The sequence below is a fragment of the Nannospalax galili genome, unplaced genomic scaffold, assembly GCF_000622305.1.
Source record: "Nannospalax galili isolate Female #2095 unplaced genomic scaffold, S.galili_v1.0 scaffold596, whole genome shotgun sequence".
Taxonomy (NCBI): Eukaryota; Metazoa; Chordata; class Mammalia; order Rodentia; family Spalacidae; genus Nannospalax; species Nannospalax galili.
In genome coordinates, this window is record NW_008340140.1 from 4,490,130 (window position 1) to 4,511,864 (window position 21,735).

The 21,735-nt window shown below is 47.9% G+C and overlaps 1 protein-coding gene across 4 annotated transcripts; it reads left to right on the plus strand.

The window, feature by feature from the left end:
• The first annotated feature begins 5,433 nt into the window (after positions 1–5,433).
• On the plus strand, positions 5,434–21,397 carry Sall4 (spalt like transcription factor 4). 4 transcript variants are annotated; one of them, XM_008835141.3, is made up of 4 exons: positions 5,434–5,558; positions 15,702–18,032; positions 18,986–19,266; positions 20,795–21,397. In XM_008835141.3, exons 1-4 carry the CDS (start codon positions 5,450–5,452, stop codon positions 21,215–21,217), a joined length of 3,144 nt encoding a protein of 1,047 aa, XP_008833363.1. In that variant the 5' UTR covers positions 5,434–5,449; the 3' UTR covers positions 21,218–21,397. The 4 variants fall into 4 exon arrangements, with proteins under 4 accessions (XP_008833363.1, XP_017654174.1, XP_008833364.1 ...); XM_017798685.2 differs by having other exon boundaries at positions 15,702–16,724; XM_008835142.3 differs by having other exon boundaries at positions 15,702–16,712.
• Positions 21,398–21,735: the final 338 nt, after the last annotated feature.

Here is a 21,735-nt window from a genome sequence, read left to right on the forward strand (position 1 = left end):
AAGGCATGTGCCACCACACCCAGCTTAAAAAAGCAATTTTTATTGCATAGGCCAAGGACTATACCATGAGTCAGGCATGGTATACTGCACATGCTATAATCCTAGCATTCAGGAGGTAGAGGCAGGAGGATTAGAAATTCAAGGACAGCCTGGAGGATATAGCAATTTTGAGGCCAGTCTGGGCTGCATGAAACTGTCTCACAAACAAAGAGAACCACAAAACAAAAACACAAAAAATTGAGCCGTGGGCATACCTTCGTTGGAGATGGTTATAGAGCACTCACCTTGCATGCGAAAGGCCCTAGCTTCAATCCCTAGTGCAGAGAGAAGAGGAGGAAGAGGAGGAGGAGGAAAGAAGAAAGAGAGAGGAGGGGAGGGAGGAAGGCTGGAGGGGAAGGGACTATACAGCACTAGGTAGGGTATGCACACAGGAGTTAGTTCATACTGATCATCTCACTGTTACCCAATTCATTTTTTGTGCTAAGTACAGCTAGGAACTTACTTATTCAGATCCCTGTTCTTACAAAGCTGGAATCTGTGCCTACTTTAAACAACTCCTCATGCCCCTCCACTAGGCCACTCTGGGGTCCACACAGGACTTCCTGAGTGACTCTCACCACTCCAGGTTCCTCTTTAAGAGGCCTCCCACAGTACCTGCCTTTGCCCTGGTGTATTCTGCTTAGCATAGTAACAAGAGTCATTGATATTGCAGCAAGAGTCAGAATTTCCTTCCTTTTGAAGGTTGAATAATATTCCATTATGTTCTATACCACATTTTGCTTATCCATTCATCTGTTGATGGACACTTGGCTTACTGCCACCTTTTAAGTATTGTGATTAATTCCCTATGAGCATAGTTGTATAAACATGTCTTTGAGACCCTGTTTTCAGTTCTTTGGGGAATTGTTACTTTTATGTTAATTCCATTTTTAATTTTAAGGAATTGCCATACCTTGTGTAAGCCTGCATTGTTCCATACCCTCTTCCCCAACCACTGCCTTCAACGGTTTATTTATACTCGGGGCCTCCAGAGTCACACTCATGAGTTCATTATTTATTCCTGTGGTTTCTGTATTCCGTTACTACAGCTAAGTAGCAGGGACAGAGTGGTGACTGTCGACCATGCTGGAGGCCACAGCGGGAGAAACTAGCAATAAACAGATACATGCTCTGGCACTCACAGTGAGGTTACAGACAGAACTGTGGGATGCTGAAAATATCCTGTTAAAAAAGTAGGGGCTAGGGCTGAGGCTCAGTTGGTAGAGTGTTTGCATCCTCAGCACTGAATAAAGGGTGCATCCCAGCGTTTGGGAGGTAGAGGCAGGAAGATCAGAAGCACACGGTCATCCTCAACTATATACTGAGCTGGAAGGCAGCCTGTCTCAACCAAAAGAAATAAAGCAAAGCAAAAACACAAAGGTCAGCATGATAGCTAAGCGTAGAGGCACTTACTGCCAAGCCAGATGACCCACGTTCGATCCTGGAGACCCACCCACAATAGTGGAAGGAGAGAAATGACTCTCAAAAATTGTCCTCTGCAGTCCATGACCTCCATGTACACATATGTGTGCATATACATACAAGAAAAATACGCCGAATTTTAAGATTTAAAATATTTTATTTTTTATTTTTATTTTATGTACATAAGTGTATTGCCTGCATGTAGGTAGATGCGCCCATGTCTCACAATGCCTGCAGAGGGATGGTTGTTAGCTGCCATGTGGGTGCTAGGACCTGAACCCCGGTCCTCTGCAAGAGTAGCTACTGCTCTTAACAGCTGAGCCATCTCTCCTGCCCCAGAATTTAAAAAACAACAACAAAACCAAGGAACACTGACTACATAATATCTGTTGTTGATCCTGATTATAGTGTGTGGCTGACCAGGATTTATTTGGTGCTGTGTCTAGCGTCTCATCAGAGCATTGTATAATGAATGGCCAGCCCAGGAGAAAAATCAAAATGTAAAATTTCAAGTATAAGTTTTCTCCTGAATAATACATACCACCTTAAAGGTAAAAAACCATGCAGGAAATGTTAATAAAGCAGGCACCATCTCTATACATGTAAATCTGTCACAGCTGGATGTGATAGCACACACTTGTAATTCCAGCACTTGGGAATCTGAGGCAAGAGGATCGCTGTAAATCTGAGGCCAGCATGGGGTACATAGTGAGTCCTTGTCTTACCTTCCTACCCCTGAAAAAGATATGTGTCATAAATCTTGAACTATGATATATGTTATAAAAAGAAAGAACTGGTTCCTAGACTGTGGGCACCAAGGAAAACAAGAAGCTGGCACTAATAAATGACCTAATTTAGAAGAAGGAAGTCTGGGTTTTAGGAAGGGGCAAGATAAGACGGGGGAGGGGGAAGGCTCCTGGCAGAAGAAAGCAGAGGTGTTGATTTGTGGAGACTGAGACCTATACATCTTAACTGGAAGGTTCCTGAGTACATAATTCAACATGCATTGGCTCATATTCAAGGCCATCCTTGGCTACCAAGGGAGCCAGACCTCTGTAATCCCAGCTCAGGGAGTGGAAAGCAGGAAGATCCAGAATTCAGGATCATCCTTGACTAGCTAAGTGCATTAGATGCCAGCCTGGGCTAGAAGACAGCCTGTCTCAATAAATAAATGAATAAACAAGTACATAATTCAAAGCATATGCTCCAGAGAGATATAAGCCTCAATGTCTCCAGGAAAGAATTGAGGGTATGCACCTCAAATATTCTCTTGGTGAATAATAGGGCCTCAGCATTTAGGGACTGCTAAAAATCTCCCAAGAATAAGTTTAGCTGAGAAGGACTGCCCAGAACTGACACTGGAAACAATTGGGCTTTTCAAACCCTGTCACTTCTCAGAAGATACTACCTTGAAGACGGTTCCTATCACCCTTGCTCTGACCCTGTCTCTTCTAAATCCGGTCTCACCCAGGTGTTTTGATTACTTAAGAAATTCTAAGTAAATAATAATTTGGGATTAGGGATTTGCCTTTCACTCTACACCCTCCCGGCAATTGCACTGGGCTCCTGACACTCCATTTTGTCTGATGGTTCCTGGCTATGGTTCTTGAGTCCGAGAAGGCTAATAAATGTGTAGAGAATACAGGCGGGCATGGGTTTATGTGACTGTAATCCCAGCATTTGGGAGGTAGAGCTAGGATGATCAGAAGTTCAAGGCCACCTGGAATATGTGAGAGACAATCTCAAAAAATAAATAGAAAATAGCCAGGTGTGGTGGCACACGCCTTTAATCCCAGCACTCTGGGCAGAGAGACAAGGCAGATCTCTGTTAGATCAAGTTCAGCCTGGTCTACATGGCTAGTTCCAGGCCAGCTGGGGCTACAGGGAGACCCTGTCTCAAAGCAAAACAAAAAAACCCAATAAACAAAACAACAAAAGCACAAAAAAAATTTTAATGAAATAAAAAGTACATGCCATCCTTTCTCCTTTATCTTTAATTTTCCTTCCTTTTTCTTTTTTCTTTTGAGAAAGGGCCCCCCTCAAACTGGAAATCCTCCTACCTCAGCCTTCCGGAACTTATTAGTGTGGATATCATGACTGAAGTGGCCCATTTGTTCCATTGTCTAGGGTAGACACAGACTCTGTGCTTTAACTATCACCAGGGAGATAAAACTACTATATTACAGTTTTCCTTAAATCACTGGTCTTTTTAGAGCTGTAAAGGTACTGTACATGGCTTTAGGTCTGTAACCTACAGTGCCTGCCCTGCTCCTCTCTGAAAAGGTGTTAGGAATATCAGCAGATTAGTCAGAAGCAGGTGTTAATTGACTTTCTGATGCAGTATCAGAATTTGAAAGTGCTTCTGTGTATCCTGAAAACAAATTCATCTCTTCCAATCACTTCTGTCTGTTGTGGACATTGTCCATGCAAGGTATTTTCTGGCAGAACCTCCCAATTTAGAAGTCAGCCCGTTCTTTTAGCAAGGCCTTACCAATGGCCACCCATAACAAAATGGCGGCCCAGCTCATTTATTCTGTGTTGGGTTGTCCAAATGCCCAGGTGAGCATGCTCATGAGGCCAGGAGTCTATTTCCTCTCCTTCCTGATCAGCCTCTTAACCTGAAACTTGACAAATAACTAACCAAGAAATCCCAAAGCACAAAGATGGAGGAAGGTTTATGTCCACACAATCCCTTACAATGCCTCAGTATCCAGAGGCCTCACAGAAACACCAGACCAAAGTCTGAAGAGTGGTCCATTTCTCCTTCAGCATTCACTCCACCTTTACAGTGTGTGAGGCAGTCAGCCAAATTAAGTTTATGTAGATTTGTGGTCTAAATATAAATAGACACACACACTTTTAGAAAATTCCAGGCTTACCTGCTTTAGGATCATATGATTCTTAGACTTAATGCACCTTTTCTGTAACAAGGTCGGTATTGCAAAATGTGCCGGTAGCCAAAGAGCGACATCCAGTTCCCTTCTCCGCACCCAGTGCTCTTCCACAGCAGATGCAAGAACATTGTTTCAGTAATAAAGTATGATGCTATCTCACTCTGGTGGCTCATAGGCAAAAAAAAAAAAAAAGCAATTGCTTGCTGTTTTGATATTATCTCTAAGTTTGCTTCTAATCGGCCCTTTCTATATATATAATAGACGGTCCCTTAAAATTATTCTTTTTAAATCAGTTTGCATCAAACCCACCCTGATGAATATGAATCCCGTGAGCTATTAGCATTTCAAGGAGGCAAAAATCACAAGTGGAGGATAACATGAAACTTGGTAAACTGGATGGTCAATTTTAAGAACCGGTGGGTGCGTAAACTATGGGCCACTGTAGTCCTCTTTCAAAGACTATTAGAAACCCAAGGGAAAAGATTTCGATCAAAACTTAGATGGAAGGGACTCGGTCTCCCGTCAGTGCTTGTTTTAGATGTAAAATGGAGCCACAGTATCCACGATGAGCAGACAGACCTTCCTCAGCTGCCGGTTATCGACCTTGCAATCACTAAAGCAATTTTTGGAGCGCGCTACCGGAACCCAGGCGTTCTGAAACTTTCTCGTGCGCTCCCGGTTTTTCATAAATCTCAATTTCCCGGCTTTTTCTTTTCCTCTCCTAGGACGCCTAGTGGAAGCGAGGATGGTCCCCGCGGATTTCGCCCACGCCCCAGCCAATCTGAGCCCGGATGCTAATTAGCTACGCTTCCCTGATGAACACGCCTTTGTCACATGTAGGACCGGACTACAAAGCCCAGCATGCCTCGCCCCTCCCTGATCAATGAGGACTTATTTAAATGATCTCTGAGGTCTTGGACCCAGGCCAATCAGCTGTCAGGGCTCATGATAAATCGCAATGCATTATTGATAATAATAATTACTGGGACATGCGCGTTCCGGCCAAAGGGGGGTAAAATTTCCCAACTCCAGGAATTTGTGGCGGAGCGGGGGCAAGTCACTAGGGCTCTTCCCGGCGCCCCGATGCGCGCATCATGTCGAGGCGCAAGCAGGCGAAACCCCAGCACATCAACTCGGAGGAAGACCGGGGCGCGCAGCAGCAGCCGAGCCCCGACTTTGCAGATGCGGCGGCGGGGGAGCCGGGTGAGTGGGGCCCGAGCGCTCGACGGTCGGTCCACCCGGGGAGGGAGCTTCCTGGACGGCCGCGCGTCCATCTAGGGTGCGGATCCTGGAACCGAGGTCTGGGAACCCCTTCCATGAAAGAGGGAGAGAGAGGTGGGGGCAACCTCCCCCCTTCCCCGTGGAAGTTCCCCCCAGCTCTCCCCTCTTATTGTAAAGTTGACCCCCCCCCATTCCTCTGCCGCCCTCTCTCTCCAAGTTCCCCTCTCCTTGTCCTCTGTCCGGTAATTGGCTCCCCTCCACTCCATTGCAAAGCACACCCCCAACTTTGGTAACTTAGGTTTCCCTCTCCCTTTCTGGCGCCTCTTTTAAAAGAAAGAGCCCCCCCCCAGGCTCCCCACCCTCTCCACCACCCCCTTAGGGGCCTTTGGAGGAGGGGCGCACCCCTGGAGGACCCCCCGGAGGAGGGCGATCTGTTGCACGCGCCCCTCCCAGGCCGATGGGGGAGGGGGCGCGACCTCCCCACCCCCCACCCTGGACTCGGGTGCCGGCCACCCGCGCTGCGGCGGGGGCGGGAGCGCGCCGATTTGGGGACCCGTGCTCTGTTTTATTGCCTTTCTGAGATTTTAATTTTATTTTTACCTTAAAAAAAAAATAAAGTCTCACAATGTAGCCCGGCTGGCCTGAAACTCTATGTAGACCAGGATGGCCTCCATCTCACAGAGATCCTCCTGCCTCTGCCTCCCGAGTGCCGGGATTAAAGGCGAGCGCCACCACGCCCGGCGAGATTTTTATTTTTTAGTTATTTCATCTCACTTTTCGGCTTGTCCCCCGGGGCTACCCAGTCTTCGGATCTTCGCCCTAACCTTTCGGGGCCTGACCTCCAGCCATCTTTGATTTCCGACTTCCTAAAAATAGCCGCGGCAAGGCGGAGGGGTGCCAGTTCCCCAGGGTTCCGGGGTGCACGGTGACCCCGGCTGAGATGCATCCCACTTTGCCTTTTTGTGTGCGTGGTTTTCTGGGGCGGGCAGCTTTGCACACGCCAGGGATGTGAAAGGGGAGAGGTCGGACTGGGCGGTCGCGCGCGGGGCGAGCTCCCGGGCTGACCTGGCCCACGCTTCCGCGCCTCCCGAGGCCGGCTCCTTCCCAACGGGAGCAAGTCCGGCTCCCACTATCTCCTCCCCTCCCGGGCCCGCCAAATTGTCGCCTGATAAATTTGGAGCGTCCGCGTGGGGGAGGGGGCACCTCGCCTCCCTCCCGCCAGGGTCTCCGCGGCTCTCTGCTCCCCGCCTGCTTTCTAATTCGCCCCACTCGTTGGGCTGTGCGTAGCAATCCCGGGGCACTGCGCGCCCCGATAGTGCCCTCTGGTTTCCCGCGGATCCCAAAATTGCTACCTTTCGAGCTCGGTACCCCTCCCATTTTTGTACCCAATTCCCTAAATTTATCGTAGTTCCAGGACCTTTCACCCCAGAACAGTTTTTCCCCAGGGCAAATGAAAGGTCCTACTTTGGCCGAGGGGTCCACTGTGCTTTTGGGGGGCGTATCTGAGGAGGGGGGGTTAGAGCATCCCACACCAGCGATCCCAGCGACCCGGATGGACTCTTTGTGCCTTGGCTAGAGGAGTGAGGGTGGGGGGCAACCATCGTGGAGAGGCTCGGTCGTCTGGTCCACCTGGAACAAAAGGGTTAACCCTCGGCCCGCCTGCTTCCTCTGGAGAGGAGGGGCGAGCTCCTGGCCCTGACCCCTCCCCTGGTCCTGCGCTGACCTCCCATCCCCCTTCTTTTTGGGTGGGCGAGCACCAGTGGGGCGTTTGCTGGTGGTTGGCACTCTGGGGAGCGTGGAGGAGCAGCGTGTTCCAGTAGGGCTTGGGAGAGCGCTGGCTGGAGTGGCAGTTAACCTGGGCTGGACCCTGGCTGTGCGTGCTCTCTCACCGGGATTTGGGAAGGGAGTTCTATTGATCACCGGGGTTCGGTGCATACCCACCCGGTGGGGGCTGCGCTCGGGCGCCCCCTGGAGACGCATCCTGCAACCGCACCGGGGGCTGGGAGGCGGTCCCTGCAGATGCTGGCTCACACCTGGTGAGTGGGGCCGGCTGGGGGCGTGTGGCTGGGCTGGGCAGGGCCCGGGACACCCTGGGGATTTCTGCTGGTTCGGTGCCTTCTCGTAGCTAGCTGGCTGTGCGCGGTGTTCTGGAATTCTTAGAAAGAATTCCTCAAAGCCTGAATGTATTCGCCGAGCCCTGGTTGTAGCCTTGGGAAAGAAGCAGCTCCCTATCCCTCCCCCAGCAGTGTTCCACCTCCGGGAGGTTGGGTGATAGATCCCATACAAGTTAAGGTTGGATCCATCTTCTTAGTTGTCTGTCCGTGGAAGGCAGTTTTTGAGGAAAAAGAAGAAAAAAAAAAGAAATCCGGGCAATAAATTAGCAGATCAAAAAATCCGCAGGTGGTCCGGGAGGGGGACTCACTACTTAAGGGAAAATTAGCATTTTCTCAAAAGGGTTTCAAATACCCTTTGTGCTAAACTGGATTACAACTTTCAGCGATTAAGATTCCCAAGTTTCTTGTAATTTAGCTCCAGTTTCTGGCCTTCATTGACCTGCCTACACTGGCGATAGTTAGCATTTCAAGCAAATTGACTGGAGTTACCAAAAGGGGAGAGGGGCTGTAATTTGCGCAGGGCCCTTCTTTAATTCCTTAAAGATAAATTGCTTGTAAAAATTCGTGAACTCGCCCTCTGGTAAATGATAACTTTGGCACTGGTGCTGGGGAGTTAGCAGGCTTTCTCCTAGGGAGGGACTGGAGAACCATTTCTTGTGAGGCTATGGGAGCTTGGAAAAAATTCTGGTAAAGTTTGGTTAGATAGGGTCTACATTCCCTTCTGGTGGTGCTTTGTAAACTTGAGCCTAGCTTGACACACACACCCCACACACACACACACTTTGAGTCTTTATACATACACAGGCATTGAAAACATCTACAGTGATTTCAGCTATAACAGCGTATTGTGTGTTGGGAGGGTGATCGGTAATTAATTTTGTTGAAAATGACAAAATGTTTTTGCCAATGCTCATTGAAATACTTGTGTTGAAACAGAAAGCCTGCTGAGTGCCAGACCCCAGGCTGGGAGCAGCACATTACCTTTAATTCCCACTGAAGTAACTTTGCAGATTTACTCCATGGGAAGTGAATTGCAGGACCTTGGGGACCTGGCTTTGCCCTTAGTGTCTTGTCTGGCCTGCCTCCTGTTCTGCAGTTTGTGCATGATCTTACAGCAGTTGGTGATTTTTTTTTTTTTTTCCTTGTTAGGAAGATAAGGAAGCCATGGTTGGTGTCTGAAGCTGGTTGGGTTTGGTGACATTTCTGCCCTTTTTGGATACTTTTCGCCCTCCACCCTCAACTGGGCTGGCTTTGATTTAGAACTCAATATAGCTCAGGTTGGCCACAAACTTGTGCTCCCATCTCTGCCTCTCAAGTACTGGCATTAGAAGCCTGTATCACACTTATGTCCAGCCCTCCTGATTTTTTCCTAATCACCTTTAGAAGTTGTAGATGAAGGGATCCTGGGAAGGGAAGTCAGGAATAAATTATTTGACAACTTTCTCTGCACCATATTGTTTTAGAAAAAGTAATGGGGAAAGGTTTCAGGAAATAATTGTTCTTACTCAATTTAATCTACACTTTGAGTTATTTTTAAAAAAAGCACAACACCTAAACGTGTTGAGAACCCTTGGGCTCTAGGGTAGAGGTGCCTACTATTCAGCCTCTCCACTGCATCTGGGTCAGGCTTTGTGTCTCCTGATCCCAGGCTCTGTGAGACTTCCCCAGGATAGGGGTGAGAACCAATCTTTGTGTGCCTTATTTTGACCTTTTCACTCTTTCAAAAAAGTATTACATTTATTTTATGTGTGTACATACAAATTGTGGGTGTTGTTTCTCATTCCACCACATGGGTCCCTTGAGATAGAACTCAGGTCCTTAGACTTTGCAGCAAGTGCCTTTATCCACTGAAGCATCCCATCCCATCTGCTTTTCCTTTGACTCTTTTAAAACCTTTTCCATAGGGCCCCTGAACTTTGATCAAAGACTGTTTGATATTAAGTAGAAACTTAATTTCAGATCAAATTGGCCATCTACAAGTTGATTTCCAGGCTTGCTACTTAAGCAGTATGAAACTAGTCAGATCCTTTCTTTCAACCAGGTCAATACCTGGGGACATAATAACTTTTTTTTTTCGGTGAGCACTTATCCTGGGGGTAGGGCTGTGCTTTAGGTAACCTGTTCGTCTTCATTATATTAATACAGAAGAGTCACCAGGCTTTTATCAGGGGATTTTATTTTTTTGGCTGTTTGTCTCCAGCCAGTGGCTGGCCTCCTGGTAGATTAGCTTTCTTCCTATACAATAGTAAGAGTATTTTCCATCCATTTGGCTGAGGTTGAATCTAAGACCCCTGCTGGGTTTACTGCATTCTTCCAACTTATTGGATAACTAGATGCTGAGAGATAACATTCCTAAAATTCGGAATGGGGGTGGGGTGGGGGGAGGCTAGAACTGCTTGCTGTGTAATCCCTGTGAACTTTGCTTTCTTTTCCTTTGGGTTAACTTAAGCAGAGCCAGCCATTGTTCCTAACAGGGTCCTCTGACTCCTTGGCAAATAGGGCTTGGTATTTGCCAGTGGTGGTGTGGATGCGGCAGTGTTTACTACCCAAGCAAACAGAGCTGTGCAGTTTTAAGTGGGGTATTGCCTGTGCGAGCCTTCCAGGCTGGAGAGAAATGTGGGCTTTGGGGCTTATGTATACAGTGAGGGCAGCTGGCATTTGGGCCGTAAATCACTAGGAACTGGTGGATCCTACCAGAGCAGAGGAGCTTAACCTTTTGGGGGGGCATAGATCCCTTCTCAACAGAATGCTGAAAAGACACAGAATGCCCAGGAACACAGTACAATTGACACACAGCTCTCAGAAAAACATTTACGTTTTCTTTCCTGGTCTTCCTTATCTGCAGGTTCTAGAATAACTAGCACAGGCTATTGTTGCTGCCATTTCTCCCTAAACAATGCAATCTCAGAACTATTTACATAGCATTTACATTGCACAGGGGTTTGCTAAGTCATTGAGATTAAAGAATGGGGGTTGGAGATACAGCTCAGCTGGAGAGCGCTCCCCCTGCTTGTTGGGTTTAATCCCCAGTATGGGGGTGGGCTAAGGCTTACCTGTGGACTAGTACCTGTCTACTAGTTGTTAGTAAATGCTATGCCATAGAGCACCCACTGACTTTGGTGTTCATGGGGGTCTTGGAATCATCCGTCCCCCCCCCCTTATAAATACTAGGGGAAGGCAATAGTAACATGTATCTTTTTATTAATTAATAAAATAAGCAATAAGGTCTGGTATGTTGGACAACTGTTAGAATTTTGCTGGAAGTACAAGAGCCAGAGCTCCCTAGGAAAATACTTGCTTGTAGTTGCTGGTTTTGATGGCCTTATGCTCTGCTCATATTAATGAATTGTTTCTTGCATGCCTAACTGAAAGAAATGTTAAATTTTTGGTCAATATCTTGATAATAAAGATGCTGGTATTTGCTTGTTTTCCTAAATTTCATGAGTTCCAGATTAAGAATGGCCTGCTTTAGAGCCCAAGGCAGCCACATATGCCTATAATACCAGCACTTGGGAGGCTGAGGAAGGATTATTGCCATGAGTTTTTGGCCAGCCTGAGGTACATAGTGAATTAAAAAATAATCTAGGCTATATAGCTAGACCTTACCTCAAAGCAAACAAACGCCTCACCTGCTTTAGGAGCTGAAGGTTCAGGTGTAGTTCAGTACTAAAACCTATGCTTAGTATGTTCAAGACCTTGGTTCAGTCCCTAGCACTCACAAAAAATTAAATGAGCTTGTCATAGAGAGAACATAGATAAAACATACTCAGCGTAAGGATATTGCTGTCCAAGAGAAATCTATTTTGAGTGAGATGAAACATTGGATTACAATGATGGTTTGTGCTACCCTCCAAAGAGTCACAATAGACACATTTATGACACTAAATTTTCCTGAGGGAGGTAAGGCAATTAGGGGAAAAACTGAAGAAGCCTCCAGAGGTTGAATGAAAGAGATTTGAGAGACAGCTCTTGTCACCTCCGGTCACTTCCTTTTATTATTTTTATTTTATGTGTATGAGTGTATTGCATGTAAGGTACACCCAGTTCGTACAGTGCCTGTGGAGGTCAGAAGAGGGTGTAAGATCCCCTGGAACTTGAGTTAGGGACAGTTGTTAGCTGCCATGTGGGTGCTGGGAATTGAACCTGGGTCCCCTGTAAGAGCAGCCAGTGATCTTAACCACTGAGCCATCTCTCCAGGCTCCCATTTCCTTCTTTTTTGAGCCTCTGTCCACGTTTGTGAAATTGGAACAAGGATGGATACTTGTGAGATTGTGGGATTGACAACGTGGCCCAGTGCAGTCTGTGGAGAGTGCTGTGAGGGCCTATCTGGTTGAGGAGAATACTTTGGCCCTTCAAAAGTAGGTGAGACTGTAGCTTAGATGGGTTTCCCAGCATTGCAGAAAATCTAAAACTGGGTGTGGTGATGCATACCTGTAATTCCAGCACTTGGAGCCTGAGGCAGGAGGATTAGGAGTTCTAGGATTTAGAGAGTTTGGGATACAGGACCCTGTCTCGAGGAAAAACGCCTTGGCAGACTGAAGACCCCAGTGGCTGTGTACCTTGGAGGTATGTGGTGCTAATTTAAATGACAGCTTGGCACAAAGATGAATATAGTTTTCTATCCCATGTTTAGATTATTTCTACTTAACTTGCCTAGAAACTTATTGATGTGCCAAGGGCCATCCTTTTGTGTTATTATGGTTTATTATTATCTACCTGTCCCCAGAATATAGACCAGGCAGTCCTTGGACGCAGAGCTCCACCTGCCTTTGTCTCCTGAGTGCTGGGTTTAAAGGCCTGCACTACCACGCCCAGAGTAATACTGCTGTTTGTTAAATATGAGGAATACAAGAAATATCCTTGTCACAAACAGGGGAGTTGTCAGTCAGAGAAAAACACTAAAATTTAATTCAGGTGTCAACTCCGGGAAGAAGCACATCCATGCATATCTGCCTGCACGAAACTTGAAAAGCTCACGGCACAGAATTTTCTTCCTTTTTTTTTTGAGACAGGTTCTTCTCAACAACTCACTATGTTGATGAGACTGGCCTAGATTAAAGGTGTGTGCCACCATGCCCGGCCTTTCTCCCTTTTTCCTTTTTATTTAAAAAGATTTAAGAAAATATTTTGCTATTTTTATTTTGTGTGTGTTGCCTGTATGTATTTAAGTGTACCCGTGTCACGCGGTCCCTGAGGAGGTCAGAAGCGGTCAGAGCCCCTGGAACTGGAGTTATGGAGGGTGGTCAACCTCCAAACCCAGGCACTTCCCGGGTCGTCTGCAAGAGCAGCCAGTGCTCTTAACCTCTGAGCCATCTCTCCAGCCCCAAATTTCATTTTCTCTGTGTGTGTGTGTGTGTGTGTGTGTGTGTGTGTGTGTGTGTGTGTGTGTGCATGTGCAGGTGTCATGATGTACCATGGTGAGTGTGTGGAGGGCAGAGGATGACTATGGAGTTGGTTCTCTCCTTCAACTTAAAGTGGGTTCTGGGGATAAAACGCAGGAAATCAGGCTTGTACTGTAAGGGCTTAATTTCCTTTTTGTTTCATGTGTGAGCATGCTCCTCTGGAGGTCATAGACAACTTGGGAAGGGAGGTCACTTCTTCCTCCATGTGGGTCCCCGGGATCTAACTCAGTTGTCAGGGTAAGTGGCAGGTGCTTTACCCACTGAGCCCTCCCACCAGCCCACAAGACTTGGGCCACTGAGCACCACCCCCCATCAGCACCCCATTCAGACTTCTGGGAAATTGTGTGTAGCAGTGGCACCTATCTGGGAATTGATTTTGTTTTATTTATTTATTTTAACATTTTATTTTCATGTGTATGAGTGTATCGCTTGCATGTAGGGGGTAAAGGTGGTTAACACCAAGCCTTATGACCCGAGTTCCATCCTCAGGAACTACATAGTAGAACAGACTCCTACAAGTTTTCCTCTGACCTCCACAAACACGCTGAGGCATGCACAAAGAAAAGAAATAAAATGTGCGGCTTTTTTTTTTTTTTTTTTTTTTATTTTTTTTTTTTTTTTTTTTTTTTTTTTTTTTTTTTTTTTTTTTTTTTTTTTTTCAGTACTGGGGTTTGATTTCCCAGCACCCACGTGGCTGCTAACAACTGTGAGATCTGACACCCTCTTCTGACTACCATGAGCATTGCACGCATATAGTGCACTTACATACTGCACATGTAGGCAAAATACTCATATACATTATGTTGAACAAATGAATGAATGAAGAAAAAGAGTAGACCAGTCCTGAACTGGATCTTTTGTACTTGATTTTAAGAAGGAGAATTCTAGCAGTAGAGCTTCTAAGGGGGTTGTTAAACATCCGTTTTCTTTCCTCTACTTCTGTTTTTGCATAAAGGTTTATTTTCCCTCCAGATCTTTGGTGCTGTGGTGGGCTTTTCAATTGAAAGGACAGTGAAGTCTGTGTTACGTCTTTTTCTTTTTTCTTTTTTTGGTCTTTTTGAGACAGGGTCTCCCTGTAAACCCCAGCTGTCCTGGAACTATGTAGACCAGGCTGGCCTTGAACTCACAGAGATCTGCCTGCCTCTGCCTCCCAAGTGCTGGGAATACAGGCGTGCGCCACCATGCCCGGCTGTCTTATATCTTTTTTAAAAAATATTTTATTATATGTATGAGTGTATTGCCTGCATGTATGTGACTGCACCTGTGTACTGCAGTGCTGTAGAGGTCAGAAGAGGGAGTTGGATTCCCCTGGAACTGGAGTTAAGGACAGTTCATAGCCTCCATGTGGGTGCTGGGAATCTAACCCGGGTCTTCCGCAAGAGCAGTCAGTGCTCTTAACCTCTGTGCCATCACTCCAGCCCCTGTGCATGATATTTCTGGGATATTCTTGTCTTTCCTATAAAGTTTACCCAGGGCGTCTTGCATGCCAGGGAAGCTCTAACCACTGAGTCCTCTTTATTTTTTTATTTGGAGACAGGGCGTTACTAAGTTCCTTTAGCTGACCTGGAACTCTCTGTACCAGGCTGGCTTTGAACTTCTGGTCTTCCTGCCTCAGCCTCCAAGGTACTTGATATTACAGGCCTGAACCATCAGGCCCCGCAGAAGTGAATTATTTGGGATGAATTAATGCTATCTTGTTGGCACCTTTAAACTTCTGTCATCCTGGTAGGTGAGTGTTCACCGCTGGTTACTTGGTTCAGGGTGGAGATCAGGTGGGGTTTGACCCAGTTCCAATGTTCTTGGTATTTGGCTAGCTCCTATTTGTTGGCCTCTGAAAGCCAGCTGGGAGGGAGGCACAGAGGATTTGACCAGGGTTAGTATAATAAACCATCTAGTTGGGTGTAATCCCAGGACTTGGGAGGCCAAGGCTGGAGGATTGCTGTGAGTCCAGTGCTAGCCTGAGTTATAAAATAGGACCCTATCTAAGAAATTAATAAATAATAAAATAAAGCTGTAACCTAGAGTTGCTATAGCAAACTACCACAAGCTGGGTAGCTTAAAAACCACTTTTCTTCTATAGGTGTGGAAAGGTAAATGTCTGAATTTATGGGGCATCAGGGTTTCTCCTGTTGGCTCTAAGGCAGACTAAACTGGTTTCACCAATCCTTGACTTCTGACCCCTTAGTTATATTAACTTTGCTTTGGTCCTCACATGGCTCTAAAAAAAAAATCAGTGCATCTCAGCATATACTTTTAATGCCAGCATTCAGGGGCAGAGAGGCAGAGGCAGACAGATATCTGTGAATTCCAGGCCAGTCTGGTCTCCATAGTGAGTTCTTGGCCAGCCAGGACTGTGCAGTAAGTGAGACCAGCCTCAAACAAACAACTTTATCTAGATTAAATCATATGCACAGGGGGTGGGAACTGGCTGTGGCTTCTCAGGGGACACAGTTTGCCCCATAACCCATTTATTCAGGCTGTAGGACTCTTTAAGTCACTTAAATGGCCTTGGGTAACAGAGACTCATCTGTCTATTGTAAGTCACTGTCAGTCACACCCACACCCTTTTCCAGGGCAGCGTTATTATCTCCTTTTCTCTCTCGTTACAGGTGCAACGAACCTGCCAGGAAATGATGAAGGAGCCATAGGGGACAAAGCCCCATTGAAGCGGCCCCGGAGGGAGGAGACTCACATCTGTGAGAAGTGCTGTGCTGAGTTCTTCAGCCTCTCTGAGTTCGTGGAACACAAGAAATCTTGCACTAAGAATCCTCCTGTCCTCATCATGAACGACAGTGAGGGGCCGGTGCCTTCAGACGACTTCTCCAGAGCTGTCCTGAGCCACCAGCCACCCAGCCCAAACAGTAAGGACACTCTTAGGGACAGCACTGGCAGCTCCGGAGACTCGAAGGAGAAGCCTGCCACCGAGCCTGTCCTGTACTTGAAGACAGAGCCTGCCTTACCACCCATCCCCCAGGACATAAGCTATTTACCCAAAGGCAAAGTGACCAACACCAATGTGACTCTGCAGGCACTCCGTGGCACCAAGGTGGCTGTGAACCAGCGGAGTGCGGAGGTCCCTCCGGTGCCAGTGCCCGCTGTCCACAGCATCCCGTGGGTCCTGGAACAGATCCTATGTCTGCAACAGCAGCAGCTACAGCAGATTCAGCTCACAGAGCAGATCCGGGTCCAGGTGAACATGTGGGCCACCCATGCCCTCCACTCTGGTGTGGCTGGTGCTGACTCTCTGAAGACCTTAAGCAGCCATGTGTCCCAGCAGGTGTCAGCCGCCGTGGCTCTGCTCAGCCAGAAAGCCACGAGCCCGGCTCTGTCTCTAGATGCCTTGAAACAAGCCAAGCTACCTCATACCAATGTCCCATCCACAGCCAGCCCGCTGTCCTCAGGAATGACACCTTTTACCCTGAAGCCCGACGGGCCTCGGGTACTCCCTAACTTCATGTCTCGCCTCCCAAGCACCCTGCTACCTCAGACCCCGGGCTCTGTGCTCTTCCAGAGCCCTTTCTCTGCTGTGGCATTAGACCCGTCCAAGAAAGGGAAAGGGAAGCCACCAAACATCTCAGCCTCATCGGTGGATGGCAAGGCCAAGGACGAGGCCACTCTCAGCAAACACAAGTGTAAGTACTGTGGCAAGGTTTTTGGGACTGATAGCTCCCTGCAGATCCACCTCCGCTCCCATACCGGAGAGAGACCCTACGTGTGCTCTGTCTGTGGTCATCGCTTCACCACCAAGGGCAACCTCAAGGTGCACTTTCACCGACACCCCCAGGTGAAAGCAAACCCCCAGCTGTTTGCTGAATTCCAGGACAAGGTGGCTCCAGCCCCCGGCCCCCCCTATGCACTCTCGCTCCCCATCATCCCTGTAGATGAAGCCAGCCTGTCTATAGACAGCAAACCCGTTCTTGTTGCAGGGACCCCTTCCATAGTGTCACCTCGGAATCTCTCTTCCGGGCCTCACGCCAAGGACCTCATGGGTGACTCCCTGCCCAACGACCTGCAGCCAGGGCCTTCTCCAGAAAGTGAGGTGGGACCCCCACTACCTGGGATGGGGCCCATGCATAATCCCCCAAGGGTTGGGGCTTTCCATGGGAGTGGGACCCCCGAGTCAGGGTCAGAGACGCTGAAGTTGCAACAGCTGGTGGAGAACATTGACAAGGCTACCACCGACCCCAACGAGTGTCTCATTTGTCACCGAGTCCTCAGCTGCCAGAGCTCTCTCAAGATGCATTACCGTACCCACACCGGGGAGAGGCCATTCCAGTGTAAGATCTGTGGCCGGGCCTTCTCCACCAAAGGGAACCTGAAGACACACCTCGGGGTTCACCGAACCAGCACATCCACAAAGACACAGCATTCCTGCCCCATCTGTCACAAGAAGTTTACCAACGCAGTCATGCTCCAGCAGCACATTCGGATGCACATGGGTGGCCAGATCCCCAACACACCCCTGCCAGAGAGTCCCTGTGACTTCACAGGTCCAGAGCCCATCGCTGTCAGCGAGAATGGCAGCGTTGGTCCCGTCTGCCAGGACGACGTGGTCGATGTCGACCAAGTCTGCTCCCAGGAGGTCCCCAGTGGCCCCTCGAAGGTCTCTGCACCACATCCCAGCACCCATTTGGCATCACCCACTCTGGGCTTCTCTGTGGTGGCTTCTCTAGATGTGGCAGGAAAAGGGGGTCCTACCTCTTTGGGCCTGCAGCGGCAGAGCAGCCGAGAGAACGGCTCAGTGGAGAGCGACGGCCTGACTAACGACTCATCTTCACTCCTGGGGGACCAGGAATATCAGAGCCGAAGCCCGGAAGTCATGGAGACTATGTCCTTCCAGGCAGTTTCCCCCGCCACTAGCCAAGCAGAAAGTGTCAAGTCTCCATCTCCCGAGGGGAGCAAGGCCCAGGGTCCTGAGAGCAGCCGCTCTGAGATGGAAGGTGATGGAGTTTAATGTCCGTTTGGGGCTCAAGGTCATCAAAAAGGAACCTGGGTTGAACTTGACAGTGTGACCTGAAGCTCCTGTGGAGCAACTGGCTTTTCTGTGCTTCTGGGTAGCGGGATCTAATGCCTGCCTCTGTCCTGGCACCAAGCAGGCTTTTTATTTATCATGAATAACACAAGTTGAGTGTGGACAGCATGGTTTTTGTTTTTGTGTTTTACCCCACAGGGACATACTAAAGACAGTCTTACTGTGTAGCTCTAGCCTGTAGACTGGAACTCACAGGATCTGCTTTTGTCCTCTGAGTGCTGGGTTTTAAGGCGTGTGCTGCCAAGCCCCAGATTCATTCTCTCTCTGTCTCTTTTTGAGATTGGCTTAGTTTGGTTTTGAACTCATTCTGTAGACCAGGCAAGCCTTGAACACTGCAATTCTCCTACCTCAGCTTCCCAAGTAGTTAGCATTGCAGGCCTGTCTGTAAGGGAATGTATTTTTAGTTTTTTGTATAAATAAGTCAGAGAAGCTGGGCTGGGGAGATGGCTCAGTTGGTAAAGCCCTGTAAGCTGGTTGATCTCCAGAACCTGTATAAAGAAGATGAGCATGGTGGGGCATGGTTGTAACAAGTAGGGTTAAGACAGGACATGGAGACAGGTCACTGGAGTTCCTTGGCTGACTAGCCTAGCCCACTTGGCAAAGTTCTAGACTAGTGAGAGAGCCTGTCTTAAACAAAAAGGTGGATAACACCAGAAGAACAACACCCCAGGTTGTCAGTCCTCAGACCTCCACGGCACACACAGGCACAAGAATTCAGAGCAAGCTGTTTTTGAAGTGTAAATTTTCTGTGAGCCACTTACACATGCTTAATGGGCAACTGTTGCCAAAAGTTCATTTTGTTTCAAACAATGAATTGTATTAGATGATAAAAGTTTGGATTTCTTCCCCTCCACACACTAGGTCGCACCAGTCTCCCATCAACGTTTATCCGAGCACAGCCTACCTATGTCAAAGTTGAAGTTCCCGGCACGTTTGTCGGACCCTCCACCATGTCCCCAGGCATGACACCTTTGCTAACAGCCCAGCCACGCCGACAGGCCAAGCAACACTGCTGTACACGGTGTGGGAAAAACTTCTCCTCGGCCAGTGCCCTTCAGATCCACGAGCGGACACATACGGGAGAGAAACCATTCGTATGCAACATCTGTGGCCGAGCTTTTACCACCAAGGGCAACCTGAAGGTAGGTGCTCAAGGGTGTTTGTGAGGGATGGTTGGTGTGTGGCACCTCTCTGTTGATAAGTTTTTTTTTAAAAATATGCCCAGTGTGGTGGCGTATGCCTTTAGCGCCAGCACCTGGGAGGCAGAGGCAGGTGGATCTCTAAGATCAAGGCCAGCTGAGAAGTGCTGGGATTAAAGACTTCATTTCAACCTCTCAAGTTGCACTGTCTTAAACTTGGTGGTAAAGATAAGCACTGTGGCCAGGTGTGGTAGTGCACACCTGTAACCTCAGCGCTCTGGGGGCTGATGCAGAGGGTGGGTAGAGTTCAAGGCTAGCTTGAGCTGTGTATGAAGACCCTGTTGTACTTGGCTGGTTTTTTTAATGGGGGCTGGAGAGACGGCTCAGATTAAGAGGACTTGACATATGAGAGTGGGGAGCTAGGGAGTGCTAACCTGATATTCATGAAAACATGGATTCTATGGCTAGTAGAGCACCTTTTAAACTGAGTGTGGTGACTACCACTTGGGAGGTGGGGACATTGGGGCAGGAAGAATAGGAGTTCAAGAAAAAAGTCCAGTGCTGACTCCTAGAGCAGCATGATGTGAGTGCATATGTGTGTGGGTGATGTGATGTCTCTGTCTAGCCCCAGCTGGCCTGGAATTCCTAGAAACCTGCCTCCCTCTGCCTCCTGAGTGCTGGGATTAAAATGATGTGCCTTGCAGGGTGTGGTGGCGCATCTCTGAGTTCAAGGCCAACCTGGTTTACGTAGGACAGCTGGAGCTACAGGGAGACCCTGTCTCAAAAAGCCCCCCCCCCCAAAAAAAAAAAATCATATGCCACCATGTCTGGCTTCTAATTACTTTTGTTTTGTCTTCTAATTGTTTTTTTGTTTGTTTTTTTGGTTTTTTTTGGTCTTTTTTTTGAGACCCAGTCTCCTTGTAGCCCGAGCTGTGTCCTGGAACTCACTATGTAGACCAGGCTGGCCTCGAACTCACAAAGATCCGCCTGTCTCTGCCTCCCAAGTGCTGGCATTAAAGGCATGCGCCACCATGCCCAGCTCTAATTGCTTTTTTAAAAGGTATTTTATTTTATGACTTTTATTTTTCCTGTATGAGTGTATTACCTGCATGTATGTAAGTGCATCCATGTCATGCACTGCCTTAGGAGGTCAGAAGAGGGCGTCAGATTCCACTGGAATTGGAATTAGAGATGATTGTTAGCCCCTATGTGAATGCTGGTATCGAACCTGGTTCTGCAAGAATAGCCAGTGCTCCTAACCTATAAGCCATTTATTTCTCTAGCTCCGCCCCCCATTGCTTTTTAAGTGAAATTCCTATTCTCACTATTATAACCTAGGCTGCACTTGAACTCAGGAATCCTTACAGTTCTGTGTGCTAGGTACTGGGATCAGGGGCTTGCCCCACCACACCTGGCATGAAGTCCCAGCACAAAGATATAAATGGGGTTTGTCCTTCTGGAGTTTGTTAGGGCTTCCCAACAAGAAGGGGCGTCTGTCTGATGAAACCCTCTGTCCTGTTCCCAACCACAGGTTCACTACATGACACATGGTGCCAACAATAACTCTGCCCGCCGGGGAAGGAAGCTGGCTATTGAAAACACCATGGCTCTGTTGAGTGCAGATGGAAAGAGAGTCTCTGAGATGTTTCCCAAGGAACTCCTGTCCCCGGCCTCTGTGGGTGTGGACCCTGCTGTGTGGAGCCAGTACACTGGTGTTCTCAATGGAGGCCTCGCCATGAAGACCAATGAGATCTCGGTGATCCAGAGCGGGGGCATCCCCACCCTTCCCGTGTCCCTGGGAGCCAGCTCCGTGGTCAGCAGTTCTACCATCTCCAAGATAGACGGTTCCCAATCAGGCATCAGTGGTGATGTGGAAAAGCCGGGAGTACCGGATGGTGTGTCCAAACACCAGTTCCCTCACTTCCTGGAAGAAAACAAGATCGCTGTCAGCTAAGATGGAGGAGATGCAAGAAGTGGGATCCTCATCTCAGTTTTTACCCCATCTCCTGCTTTAGTTCTCTCTTCCTGGTATGAAATGATGTTTACACCTGTGACCACAGCCTTGGGCAGTCCTACAATCATGATTCTTGCTATGCTGCTTTGCCAAAAATGAAAGCCAAAAAAGAGGAAAATTGAAAAAATGACAAAAAAAAATCATACCAAAAACGGACTAGATTTTTTTTTTTTTTTTTTAAATTTTGGAAAGAAGCGGGTCTTTAAAAGTAGCTTTGTTACTTGGGACAAACTGTACATAGCTTTGTACAACCTGGAGTGGTGAATACAGTTGACTCAGTGGGCCACAGTGGAAGAGATGGCTTCTTAGCCTAAAGGAGGGGGAGGGTGCTGTGTACTTCCATGGTGATGATATGCGGGTAAACGGACACAAGGGAAAAAAGAAAAGAGAAAAAAAAAAAAAAAAAAACTAAAAATTTTCAGAAAAACCTAAGGTAATAGAATTAACCCACTTCCTTC